Raw genomic sequence first — 13,434 nt, 5'->3', positions numbered from 1 at the left:
CTTTCCCTTTCTATCTGGTCAAATTAAAAATAACAACAATAACAAATGAAAGGAAATAAATAAATAATCTTTAAAATAATTAATTAACTTTATTTTTAATTTGACCAGGGAAGGAGAAAGAGAGAGACAGAGAAAGAGAGAGAAAGCTGCCAGGTCCGGGACTTGAACCGCAGTCAACCATGTGAGAGTCCAGCACTCTTAACCACCACACCACCTGCTGGCTCGAAATAAATAATTAAAAAAAAAAAAAAAGAGAAAAATGTTGATGAGCCAGAAGAGAAAATGGCGGCAATATTTAATCAGATACTCCAGACTATGCCTGGAATTGCTTTCTCATCCAGGCCATAAGCTTCAGAGGAGAAAAGCTTTGATGTGTGTCCTTCATTATTTGAGCAAAAGAGCAGAGAAGGTGTATAAAGAAACTCAAGAGATCCAGAAAAGAGACACTTGAACAAAGAAAATGGAAATGATAGGGAATCAAATGTTCTTCAATGACTTTAATTTTAAAAAATATGCTTCTGAAATTAAAAAAATAGAAAAAATATACATTATACTTACACGCACAGATTAGAAAAGAACAGAACATGCTGCAGACCCTTTACCCTACATGCATCTGGGTCCATGATTATGAATACCTGGACTCAAGGGTCACAGAACATCCCAGTAAGTATATTCGTCATCAGGACGAGCCAGTACAATGCAGTTTGCTTCTTTTGCTTATTTATCATGTAACAATTTTCAATTATTAAGAAAATCAGTTGCCTAAATGGTTGTTATCAGGCTAGTAAAAAGAAAGGTCAGTTTATGAAAATGCTCCCTGCAAAGCTGTTTCCAAGCAGCTCTTAAAACACAAAAGACCCTAGCAATCATGAAGAGGCCACGTAAAGTAGTGTATTTTATCGCTGGTCAAGTAAAACGTTCTTCTCTCAGCATCTTCTGCCAGAGGAACCTATAGGTCATCTCCTCCTCATCTAGATAAACCAGGAGAAAATCAACAACCGATGGTAAGGACAGAGAGTTAGTCTTGTGGTCAGATTCCCAATCACTCTGCATCTCAACTTTTCCACACAATGTTTGTAATACATAAAGTCTCCTAGGACTATAAATTTGATATAGACGGGGCTGGTAGGTGGCCTGGTGGTTAAGGGTGCTGGACTCCCACATGGCCGACCACAGTTCAAGTCCCAGACCTGGTGGCTTGCTTTCTCACTTTCCTTCTCTCTCTCTCTAATTCTGTCCCTCTCTGGTCAAATTTAAATTAATAAGTAAAGTTAAATAAAATAATTCTAAAAAAGAAATTAGATGTAGGTACTCTTAGTTTTGAATTCAAATTCGTGTTTGCCAAAAGCTACTGCATTAGTTTTTGTGTATGTGGGTTTTTTTGTTTTTTTTTGTTTTTTAGTCCTTAAATACTCCATTTTTCCCTTCTTTCTTTTTAAACACGTGCCCAAGCTGTTGGGTCTGGGACCCATGCAGTTGGCCATGTGGGATACAGTTACCTTAACCACCATGCCACAAGCACACCTAAAATACCTCATTTTACATAAAACTCACTCCACTTACAACCCTATCTGGATGATTCTCAACATATGTTACTTTCTCCAAATCAATGGTTCTCACATAAAAACACATTTTGAATAGATTTTTTAGAGTTTATGAACTCTTTCCTCTCTGAAACTGATCCAGTATGATAATTAGCCAGAAGGTGGCAAGTCATTTCAGAAATTTAGAGTGTCTGTTAGTTTATAATCACCAACATCCATACACACAAACATTTCCAGGTGTGAGGGTCTCTTTCCTTCCCTGAAGACTGCCAGAGGGACCAGCAAGTGGTGTAATGGTTACATCACTGGACTCCCATGTAGTCAACCGTGGTCCAAGTCCTGAATCCGATGGCTTAAAAGTCATGCAGGTTGCATGTGCGTACATGCCCAAAATCCCAAGAGGAGAATAGATTGTGGCATAGTCATCCTCCCTGGGGGATGATTTTTTGCTTTCTGTCTCTCTGGTGAGTGCATGTACCCGATAGCAAAAATCTCTCTTTACAAAAAAAAAAAAGCCTGCCAGAGTCCTTACCGCAGAGCCGGTGCAGGGACTTCTCAGAGTAGGTATCTCGGTCACAGCCTTTCCCGATGTGGCTGGTCTCCAGCTCCACTGTGGCCTGCACTGAGGCAACTGGTTCATCACACGTCTCCAGGTGGATATTTGGGAAGACGGCCAAAGCACCCGTGCCAGGTTCATACTCAATCCTGTTGTTCCATCCTGTGTTGGCCCACAGGTTGGTGTTGGAGGAAGAAGGAAAGCTCACTTTAGGGCTCTGAGGTACACGAGTTTTAAGGACAGCTGTGAGGGCAGAGGAGACAGTAAGGCTCACCTTGCCACCCAGGGGTGCAAGTGGGCTTGATGCTGATCTTCACCAAAACATCTTCTGTGGCTCTTTTCTTTCCACAGTCATAGGCAGTGACACTCAGCTTATACTGATGTTCTTTCCCGTAGTTTAACTTCTCTGTGTTTTTTATATAACCTTACAGAGGAAAATAACAACAGTGAGAACCCAAACCCATGCTGTTTTACTCGGCCTGTGCTGAAACACAACACACGTGCGCATTAGGTCTCGTAAAGACTGACACAGAAGTAAACTTGCACTTGAGATAATGCACACTCATCTGGTCTCACCTGAGCTAGCACACACCCCAAGTCCACCTTGAAATATTTAACCAGAAGAGATGAGCACACACAACTCAGCTTCCAGTTACTCCGAGTTACATTTGATTTATATTAACTGTAAGACTGAACAGGTTACACAGAAGAGACTAAAAATAACAAAATAACTCAAGAGCCTCAAATATCAAATACAAGACCCAGATATACCAACTACTTATTGCTAAAGGACTTACTTTGTTCAAACGGTGGGGGTGGGTAGAGAGAGAGAGTCCCACCCACCTAGAACCTGGAAAGTGTCTGCAATGTCCATAATCCTTTCTTTCTTTCCTTTTTTTGGAGAGGTTTTTGCCATAGGGCGCGTGTACTCGCCAGACAGATGGAGAGAGACATAGAGACAGAAAGCAAGAAATCACCCCCCAGGGGGGATGGCCACGCCACAATCCCTTCTCCTCCATTCTCCTCTCGGGATCTTGGGCACACATGCACATGCACTCGGCGTGAGTTTTAAGCCACCAGGTCCAGGACGCGAACCACGGTCAATTACATGGGAGTCCAGCGACATAGCCATTACACTAACTGCTGGTCCCTCATAATCCTTTCCTGTTGTTGTTTCAGAGAGCGATTTTTGCTATAGGAAGCGTGTGCTCACCAAGGGGCAGAGAGACAGAAAGAGAGAATTCACCTCCCACCCGGGGGAACAGCCATACCACAACCCCTTCTCCACTCTCCTCTTGGGATTTTGGACATGCACGCACACATGCCTAATGTGAATTTCAAGCCTCCAGGTCCAGGACTTGAACTGTGGTCAACTACATGGGAGCCCAACAATGTAACCATTATGCCATCTACTGGTCTCTGCAATGTCCATAATCCTATTAAAGATTCTGGACTGTGCATTAATTAACAGTGGAGACATCACATTATCATTAAGAAGCTATATTCTCATAAAGAAGCTAAGCTCTCAAGTGAGTCACTGCTGTTCAATTACTAAGGATGGTGGGGGCCTGGCAGTGGCAGTAAGATATAAACGCTCATCCTAGAGAAGGCAGAACATTCAAATTTAATGCAAAACAGAAAATGAGACTAAGGTCAGTTTCATTCAGATGCATGTGGACTGAAATGTAAGAAGACTAAAGAAATAAAAACTATACTGCTGAGGGATGGGTACTTGATTTTTGGTAGTAAAGAAAAGAACACAAGACTTGGGACCAGCAGTTAGCGAAATGGCTATGTCACTGGATTACCACGTAGTCGACCGCGGTTCAAGTCCCAGACCCGGTGGTTTAAAACTCAAGCCGGGCACGTGTACGTGCGTGCCCAAGATCCCGAGAGGAGAATGGAGGAGAAGGGACTGCGGCGTGACCATCCCCCCTGGGGGGGTGATTTCTCGCGTTCTGGCTCTCTCTCTCTGTCTGTCTGGCAAGGGCACGTGCCCTATAGCAAAAACCTCTCCAAAAAAAGAGAAAAGAACACAAGACTAAACTCATAGGTTCTAAACAAGAAGCTGTTGGGGGACAGAGTGAAAACTTAAATGTGGGGAACCAGCAGTTGGCGTAATGGCTATGTTGCTGGACTCCCACATAGTCGACCGTGGTTTGCATCCCGGACCCGGTGGCTTAAAACTCACGCCGGGCGCATGTGCGTGCGTGCCCAAGATCCTGAGAGGAGAATGGAGGAGAAGGGATTGCGGCGTGACCATCCCCCCTGGGGGGTGATTTCTCGCTTTCTGTCTCTATGTCTCTCTCTGTCTATCTGGCGAGCGCACGCGCCCTATAGCAAAAAACCTCTCCAAAAAAATAAAAAGAAATGTGAAAGAAACACACACTGAGTTGGGTCTCTAAATCTGTGAGTTTCACTGAAGTTCTGTCAAACAATATGCACTTGGGTTTGAAGCTGGGTTAGAAGGAACTCTGAGTCCAGAGACCGCTTCCCCTAGCTCAGGAGGACATGCTCCTCACTCTTACCATCTTTGTCAACAGTAAACGGCACGTCTGGAGTGACGATCTCATAGCTGCAGATCTGGCTGAACTGAGGGGAGCAGTCTGCGTCCACGGCCTCCACTCTCAGGATGCTGTCGTACTGCTTCCCTTCCACGACCGTCGCCTTGTAGGACTTCTCCTTGAACACAGGTGCATACTCGTTCACATCGTTCACCTGGATGTGGACAGTTGCTCTGGACAATGGGGGAGGAAACAAGATGGTTTTTGTCTTGTTTGGGGTTTTGTTTTTTACTAAAAGGACACCAATTTTGCCCTATTTTTAAATTTCCTTTTTCTGATAACCTTGTTTTGTGACATTCATACAGTTAAAATTGAAACAAATTATTGTTTTTAATTCAGTGTGGAGACAACAGAAAAAACATAGGGATTTGGGTTGATTCCTCCAAGTATTAAGAATAAGGCAGTTGGTAAAAATGTAATAATGTAAAACAGACTTGGGGTTTTCTTTGACAATATGAAATAGCACATGAAGAAAGGAGAAAAATTATTATCATATATGTGTTCTTTAATCACTGAAAGATATTTTGTTGCAAAATCTAGGGAAAAAAAAAAGAGAGAGAGCCAAGGGAAGAAAAAGAAAGAAATACTCTCAATAGGAATGTTAGATATGACAACTAAATTCTGTCCAATTTCTAGCAATGGGGAGAGACCATCGGTAATCCATCACTGGGACACTGATTCAACAAATGAAGGGGCTCAGGAAGAAGAACCTCTTGCTGCTACTTTCTGCCTTGACTGTATTTCTAAATCTATGTCGTGTCCAGAGTCCTCCTGAGAAATAACTACCCAGCTTGGTTATCAAGGAAACTAACAAGTCCTTGGTCCAGGCTTCTAATAAAGAAAGCTGTTAAGTTTCAAGAGTTATTGATCAGGACCTACATCTGAATCAGAGAGGGTCTTTGGAATCCCACTCCTTGGCATCTACCCAAAGGACAGAAGAAGTCTTCATTGGAAAAGTGCTTGCACATCGATGTTTATTGTGGCACTTTTCACGATTGCTAAGACATGGAACCAACCCAAATGCCCCTGTACGGATGAATGGATTGAAAAACTGTGGCACATATATTCTATGGAATACTATTCAGCCATAAAAAAACAACAAAACCCTGGTTTTTGACAGAAAGTGAAGAATACTCAGATTTACTGCTGAGTGAAGTAAGCCAGGCTATCAAGGAGAGACACTGTATGTCCCCAATTAATATATACCGAGTGTCCGCACTCTATAACTGAAACTGACAGGTTAAAGGATGTGCAAACATAAGAGATGGGTGTGAATGCCAGATGTGGTGTGTGTGGAGGAGTGGGGCCTGGGGAAAAACATTTGGAGGAGGGATACGGAGACAGCATTGTTGGGACAGGGAGGTAGTATTGTTATATTTTGATCAACTGGACCGGGGAGAAATGTTCACATATTGAAATGATCACCTTGTAAGCTAAATAATGTGATTGAATGGATTTTTAAAAATGTAAAAAAGAAAATAAATAAATAAAATATATATAAAAAAAAAGAGAGAGAGAAGGTCTTTGGTTAAAAGATGATCTTTTTCAAGGAAAACAAACACAGGTTGAGTATCCCAAGTAAATGCTTGGGACCAGAGCATTTCTAGGTTTTAGAGTATCTACATATACATAACGAGGTATCTTGGGGATAGGGTGAATTATAAACACAAATCCATTTATGTTTCACATATACCTTATATACACAGTCTGAATGTACTTTTTTTAAAATTTATTAATTTCTTCCATGTGTGAGAGAGACAGAGACGCAGATGGCACCTCCAACAGTCTTATAGCCACAATTCATCCCTAGCCTCCTGCCAGCTCCAGACCACGGGCAAGAATGTACCCAGCTTCCTCAGGGAGGTCTCTGGACTTGAACGGGGAATCCCCCTGTGGGACTGCTCTAAAGACTGCTTTGCCACCATATGGCCCCCATGAAGGTCATTTTTATATAATATTTTCATACTGCATTTCATCTATGACCCATCACAAGATCAAGTATGAAATTTTCCACGTGTGGCATCATACCGATGCTCAAAAAGTTTCAAATTTTGGAGCATCTCATATTTGGGATCTGTAGACTTAGGATGCTCAACCCGTGTTACGCTGTGTAAGATGTGGAGTGACTCACTGCCATGCATCAGCCCCACAAGTCACCAAGAGCCTCCACGTACAAATGCCGTCTGGTTGGACCCTCCCAATAGTTACATGATACCATCTCACCCACATACCTCTCTTTCCTTGGTAGATGGGCCAGGTCAAACTGACACTTAACAAGGTTAAATCTGCCTCATGTCAAAGGGCTAGTGAGTGGGAAAGAAAAGACTAGAATGCTAAGCCCATGTCTTACTGATAGTCCTCTCTGCTATACCAGCAGCAAACAGCTGAACGTACTGAGGATATGGAATAAGGCAGTTCATTTGCACCAGCAGTGATGAACTGCGTGCCCTTGGAATTTACAGTAAAAGAGAAAGAGAACAACAAAATTATCATCCTCAGAAAAAGTGAGCTTTTTACATTTTCAATATAGGGACCTCTTTTTGTCTCCCCCCTCTCTCCTTCGTTTTTTCTTCCTTCCTTCTTTTCTCTTTTAATTTGCTAGAAGGCATATGTACTCATTATAGAGAGACAGAAAGAAAAAAGAGAAAATGAGGAAGCACCCCCCCCCCCCCCCCGCCATGGGGGGAATGGCCATGCAGCAATCCCCTTTCCTTTGTTTTCCCTCTGTTTGGGATTTTGAGCACACACATACTCAGACTTTTCAAGCCACAACATCTGGGACTTGAACTGCAGTTGGCCACGTGGGATCTAACTACCTTAAGTATCATACTACTGGCTGGGCCCTTAGTTGTTTTTTTTTAAACAAAGTTTTTCATGGAATAAAATTATTCATTCGTTAATTCAAAATGTAACATGCACCAGGCTTTTGTAGGGACTACCTACAAGGTTCTTGTAGGAACTGCATACAAGCAGGCATGACTCCTGCCCACAGTATGCATGTTACCCAGCTGTGGTGGTGCAATGGGCGAGCTGAGGCAACGTGGGAGGCCCAGGTTCCGTTCCTGGCCAACCTAAACAGGCCAGGCATGGTGGCATGTACCTGAGGTCCTCACTGAGAGGCTGGGGCAGGATGATGGTGTCACGGGGAGACCCTGTAAAGGACGAAACTCCCCCTTTTCCTTCCCTTCCTTCTGCAAGCCCTCAATTTTTTCTTTTTCTTTCTATTTTTTCCCCCCAACTTAATTATGGGCACCTAAGAACTACCTTCTGCCTCATATTTCAAACACTCAGAAAGTCTTGGGGAAAAGTCGACAGGGACCCTCAGTATTTCCTTGTACACACACATTTACGCAGGGGTTACGTGCGCTTTGTCCAGTTGCTTACTTATGAGACTTTTTCACGTTGGTGCCATCGGGTCCCTTCCCGCAATCATAGGCCTGGATGGTGAACGTGTAGTCTTTCTGCAGCTCACAGTCCAGTTTTTCTTTTGAGCGAATTATTCCCTCACCAGTGGATTTATCCACTACCACTGCGTCAAAGGGGACATTCTGCCCATGGATTTTAAATCCACAAATCTCACCTGAGAAGTCAAAGCAGAATGGGTTAGAATGTCCTCTGCACAAGCCTTCCACAACCCCAGGACCCACCCCCACAGAAAATAAATGACAACAATTCGGCAGCCAGGGGTTTGAGGGTCTGTGGACAAAGCAGGGGGCACTGTGCTTTTTAACATGGGTGAGTTCTGGGGCTTTAGTAAAAAGAAGCATGTTCTGGCTTTCCAAGCAACTTGTTTACTTTGCATCCATTCATGCAGGAATACAAAAGAGAGAAAGAGAAAATATAGACAGGCATTCCACAGGAGCACTTAAGACAGCTCGAGGGTAAAAGGAGTCTCATTAGCAAACAGCCACAGCCTGAGAACACCCTGCTGCCCCAGCTACTGGGAGAGCCGGGCAGCTGTTTGATTTGACCCAGAGAGAAGCTGAAACGCAGTTATTACGTGTTGAGAGAGGAAGAAGCATGAGATATAGGATCAGCACCGTAATTACAGAAATTCTGTCAAAAAAAAAAAAAATCAAAAGAAACAAGTCTTCCTGTGCAATAAGCCTGGCTAAAATTAGGGAATCAAAACAAACTACTAAATGAGAAAGGTAGAAATACCAACTTTTCAGGCATCCATTTCAACAGCTATCCTCCACGAGTAAGGTGCCATTTCTACTACGGAGAGGCATTTGCTAGACTTTCCTTTGTTTCGAACTTTATTCTACCAAACCTGAAAAAGACGCCAGCCTGGGAACGTAACTACATCTCTTAGGAGACAAAAATCCGTTTCCATTCTTGCCCGTAGGAGATCAAAAATGTTTTGATGCATATATAAAACATCACGAAACATTTCACATGAAAATAAAGCTGAACTGTTCCATAATTCCAACTCATAGACAATTGTTACCAAGCAGATCTCTGATGTTCAATTAAACAAAAATGTACAGGATTATCCATACAGTTCAAATGGATGTCTGATTTCCAGATATTTCTAACCAGGGGTCTGGTTACATACAATTTCCATCAATATATTTTACAATAGAAACAAAGTAGAATAAACAGGGGTAAAAAAGCATGACAGTTTCTTCTGTTTAAGGGCTGATTCCCAATTTTAAAAACAAAGTTAGTGGGTTAATATTGATAAGAGGGATAGAAAGAACCCTTTATCACCTTCTTTGGTGACTGTCACCTCAAAACTCTCTAAAGGGAGAAAAGATAAACCCATGTCAGTAATACAGGAAAGAATGAAGACTGAACAATAAGGAAAAAAGTCAAAGATGCACACATTATATAGAAAAGCTTGACATACACTTTAACAATAAGCTCAGTAGTCAGCTACTAGCATTACTATAGCGAAACTGGATCCTCAGTGACAAAATGTCACTTTGAATCCAACTTACCATGAATCACTGCAAAACTTTGAAGTTATACTATTGATAAGTCACAGATGCTGCTATGTTTCCTAGCCCCTCAGGTGTCACTAGGATTTTTCTTTCAGTGAACACTTCAACGACAATAATTAAGTAAACCTACTTGTTACGTTACAGTTTTCAGATTCTCATTTTCAAGCTAAATTTGCTCAGCTAGATTCAGGTAACATTCAACTCATCATTGGACTAAGTGAAATAAAAATGTGTAACAAAATGTTTCAACCCTTTGTTCTTGAACTGAATAAATAACAATGTTTTCTACTCTCAAGTACCAAACTGAGATAACAAACAAGCCCCTCTGGTTAACAGCATCCCTTAAATGTGATTCAAAAAGAACAGGAGGGATGCTACAATGACCACTCTTTGTACGGCATGAAAACACTGTTCCATGAAACTAGAACAAGTCCTGCCGACTCCCGCCACCCCCACATACACATACTACTGCAGAGGAGCAGAATATGCAAGGCCCCACGTCCCGCTGGCCCTCAAATACGGCGTCCCTGCTCACCTTGTCTCCCCTCAAAGTAACACAGCTTCAAGTCCCTGCTTTTTCAATGGTTTAGCCAAACATCTCTCCAGAACATAGTTTCATTTTGCTTGTTTTTACGGTTTTATAAATGGCATCATCTGATACAGTGCTTGTGACTTGCACTCACTTTGTGTAGCTAAGATTCATTCATTTTTGTTGACAAATATTACCCTTATTTTTCACTTCACTATTACCTAAGAGAATCCAAAGAGTTCAATATGTAAAGTGCTTGAAACACTCTTGGTGTGAAGAAAGCACTTGACAGATGCTCACTACGGCGATCCCCATTTTCCACTGTGTGTGCCACAGCTCCGGTGTTCTACCAAGTGTGATAATGCTGTCATGAATACTGCCGTCTGTGCTTCCTGCTGCACGCACAAGAGCCTCTGCAGATCCCTGCTGCCCGATCCGGGAGCCGCTAGCCACCTGGGCCTGTTAACACTGAAACTACTATTCACATTAAAATGAAATGAGGGACCAGCAGTTAGCGTAATGGCTATGTCTCTGGATTCCCATGTAGTCGACCGCGGTTCAAGTCCTGGACCCGGTGGCTTAAACTCACACCAGTCGCGTGTGTGCCCAAGATCCTGAGAGGAGAATGGAGGAGAAGGGATTGCAGCGTGGCCATGCCCCCTGGGGGGTGACCATGCCCCCTGGGGCGTGTTTTCTCACTTTCTGTCTCTCTGTCTCTCTCTGTCTTTCTGGCAAGCGCACGCACCCTAGAGCAAAAACCTTCCCCCCACACACACACACACAAAAAAAGAAATGACACTGGGACCAGCAGATGGCGTAATGGTTACGTCGCTGGACTCCCATGTAGTTGAGTGCGGATCAAGTTGGGCAGGGTGGCTTAAAACACACCAGGTGCGTGTGTGTATGTGCCCAAAATCCCAAGAGGAGAACGGAGAAGAAGAGATTACGGCATGGTCATCCCCCTGGGGAGTGATTTCTCGCTTTCTGTCTCTTTGTCGCTCTGGCAAGTGTCTTATGCCCTATAGCAAAAATCTCTCTAAAAGAAGAAAAACATGAAATATTAGAAATTCAATTTAAAAAATTTGTGTAGCTAAGATTCATTCGTTTTTGCTGACAAATATTACCCTGTTTTTCACCTAATCTTGTTTATATTACATTGAATCACATAACTTCACAGTGTATTACATTTCTTTTTCCAGAAGGAATACCATGCATATCAGTCAATACAAAGAGCTTAAAATTCCCAATCATCATCATCCAATAGCTTTTCATTATTTTTTCCAGATTATTATTATTCCAATTAAATTTTTAAACATCACTATTTATCATTTCAAAAGTTCCATTTCTCAGGGCTGGCAGGTGATATGGAGGTTAGGAGTGTCCTGGTCTACTACATGACCGACAGTGGTTCGAGTCCCAGGACCTGGCAACTTACTCTCTCCCTCTCCCCAGTCTCATTCTGTTTCTTGCTGGTCAAATTTAAATAAATAAATAAAGTAAAATAAAATGACTCTTTAAAAAAATAATCCATTCCTCGTCACACTAGCCACAGTCCCAATCAGTGTTCAGTAGCCTCACTGAGCACTGGAGGCTGCAGACGCAGAGCAGCCCACCACTGCAGTGAATTCTCAGGGACAGCGCTCCCTTGAACAGGGTCTGTAAACCATGGTTTCTGGGCCAACCCACCAGTCATTTTTTTTTTTTTAAGAATTATTTTATTTAATTGTATTTATTTATTTTAAGTTGACCAGAGAGATACAAAGTGAGAGAGAGAAAGTGAGAAAGCAAGCCACCAGGTCTGAGACTCGAACCGTGGTCACCTATGTGGGAGTCCAGTGCCTTTAACCAACATGCCACCTGCCGGCCCTGAGCCCTTGTTTTTGAACACCCCATGTGCTAAGAATGCTTTTTTTTTTTTTTTTACCTTTTTAAAGAGTATTCTGTAACATGAGAAATAATATGAAATTCAAATGTCAGTGTCCATAAATGTTTTATTAGAGCACAGACATACTTTTCTATGTGTCTGTGACTGCTTTTCACACTATAATTACGAAGTTATTTTACTGCAAAAGAGATGCTACAAAGCTTCAGTCACTATCAGGCCCTTTAGAGAAAAGATTTACTGATCCCTGATCCAAGATACATCTGGGCAGACCTGTCCAGTACCAGATGTGCCAAATTGTTTTCGAGAATATACTTATCCTCTGAATTATGATTATATTTTATTCAAGTATATTAATATTGCATGATACATTTTAAAATAATTCATGCTGTTCAATTTTCATCTGGGGGAAACGTCTGCGTTTTCAACTTGGAGTTTACTACTCAAAAGAGAAAATGGTTAAGATAGTTAGTTCCAGGACCAGCAGTTAGCATAATGGTTATGTCGCTGGACTCCAACATAGTCAACTGCGGTTCGTGTCTTTCCAGCGAGCGCACATGCCCTATAGCAAAAACCTCTCAAAAAAAAAAAAAAAGAACACTGTGGGCACCTATCCATGTATGCCCAAAATACCGAAAGGACGGAGAAATAGAGGAGTGAGAATTATGGCATGACCATCTTCCATGGGGGTGCTTTCTCACTTTATCTTTCTCTCTCTCTCTGTCTCTGGTCAGTGCATGCACCCTCTGAAAAATTGGAAAACAATGTGTTGGCCCAGAAGACATGGAACTATCTTTTTTCTTTTTGGAGAGGTTTTTGCTATAGGGTGCATGCACTCGCCAGCCAGACAGAGAGAGACAGAGAGACAGAAAGCGAGAAATCACCCCCCGGGGGGATGGCCACACCGCAATCCCTTAACCTCCAATCTCCTCTTGGGATCTTGGGCAGGCACGCACACGTGCCTGGCGTGAGTTTAAGCCACCGGGTCCAAGACTCAAACTGGTCGACTACATGGGAGTTCAGCAGCATAACCATTACGCTAATTGCTGGTCCCCCCCACAGTGTTCTTCAAGTTACCAGGTCTGGGACTTGAACAGTGCAGTCAGCCATATGGAATTCAGCCACCTTAACCATGGGGCTGACCCTGAGCTGACATTATTGACAGGGACTGCAGTGTACTTCCTGACAAAGGTCACTACAGGTAAGAGCAGAGTTAAGACCCCTGGGATGAAGTGTCTGGCCTGGGTAAACCCACCGACTGGGTACATTGCTAAATAAGTACTTTAATACGTTAAAGGTATTTACCAAACAACCAGTGTCTGACATTGCTTCCGACCATGAGATGAAGGAAACAGTGGGCCAAGAGCTACAAACTGTCTCTCCTTGGAGTTAACAAGTTGGAATGAAGGGAAA

General features: G+C 42.6%; 1 protein-coding gene and 1 pseudogene across 4 annotated transcripts in view; one reads left to right on the top strand and one right to left on the bottom strand.

The window, feature by feature from the left end:
- LOC102489590 (translation initiation factor IF-3, mitochondrial pseudogene) overlaps positions 1-495 on the top strand; it is a 1,134-nt pseudogene extending 639 nt beyond the window's left edge.
- The window catches only part of CLSTN1 (calsyntenin 1), a gene marked incomplete at its 5' end in the record, with an annotated part of 50,399 nt that overhangs the window by 23,645 nt on the left and 13,320 nt on the right, over positions 1-13,434 (bottom strand). For 2 of the 4 annotated variants that reach the window (XM_014586581.1, XM_014586583.2), the window contains 5 exon segments: positions 2,077-2,262; positions 2,375-2,524; positions 4,629-4,837; positions 8,049-8,244; positions 9,378-9,407. In XM_014586581.1, the coding sequence (XP_014442067.1) occupies positions 2,077-2,262; positions 2,375-2,524; positions 4,629-4,837; positions 8,049-8,244; positions 9,378-9,407 (771 nt within the window). 4 annotated transcript variants of the gene reach the window in all.

This window comes from Tupaia chinensis, unplaced genomic scaffold (assembly GCF_000334495.1).
Source record: "Tupaia chinensis unplaced genomic scaffold, TupChi_1.0 Scaffold000146_1, whole genome shotgun sequence".
NCBI lineage: Eukaryota > Metazoa > Chordata > Mammalia > Scandentia > Tupaiidae > Tupaia > Tupaia belangeri.
The sequence above is the reverse complement of the archived record's forward strand: the minus strand, read 5'-3'. Positions and strand labels throughout refer to the sequence as shown.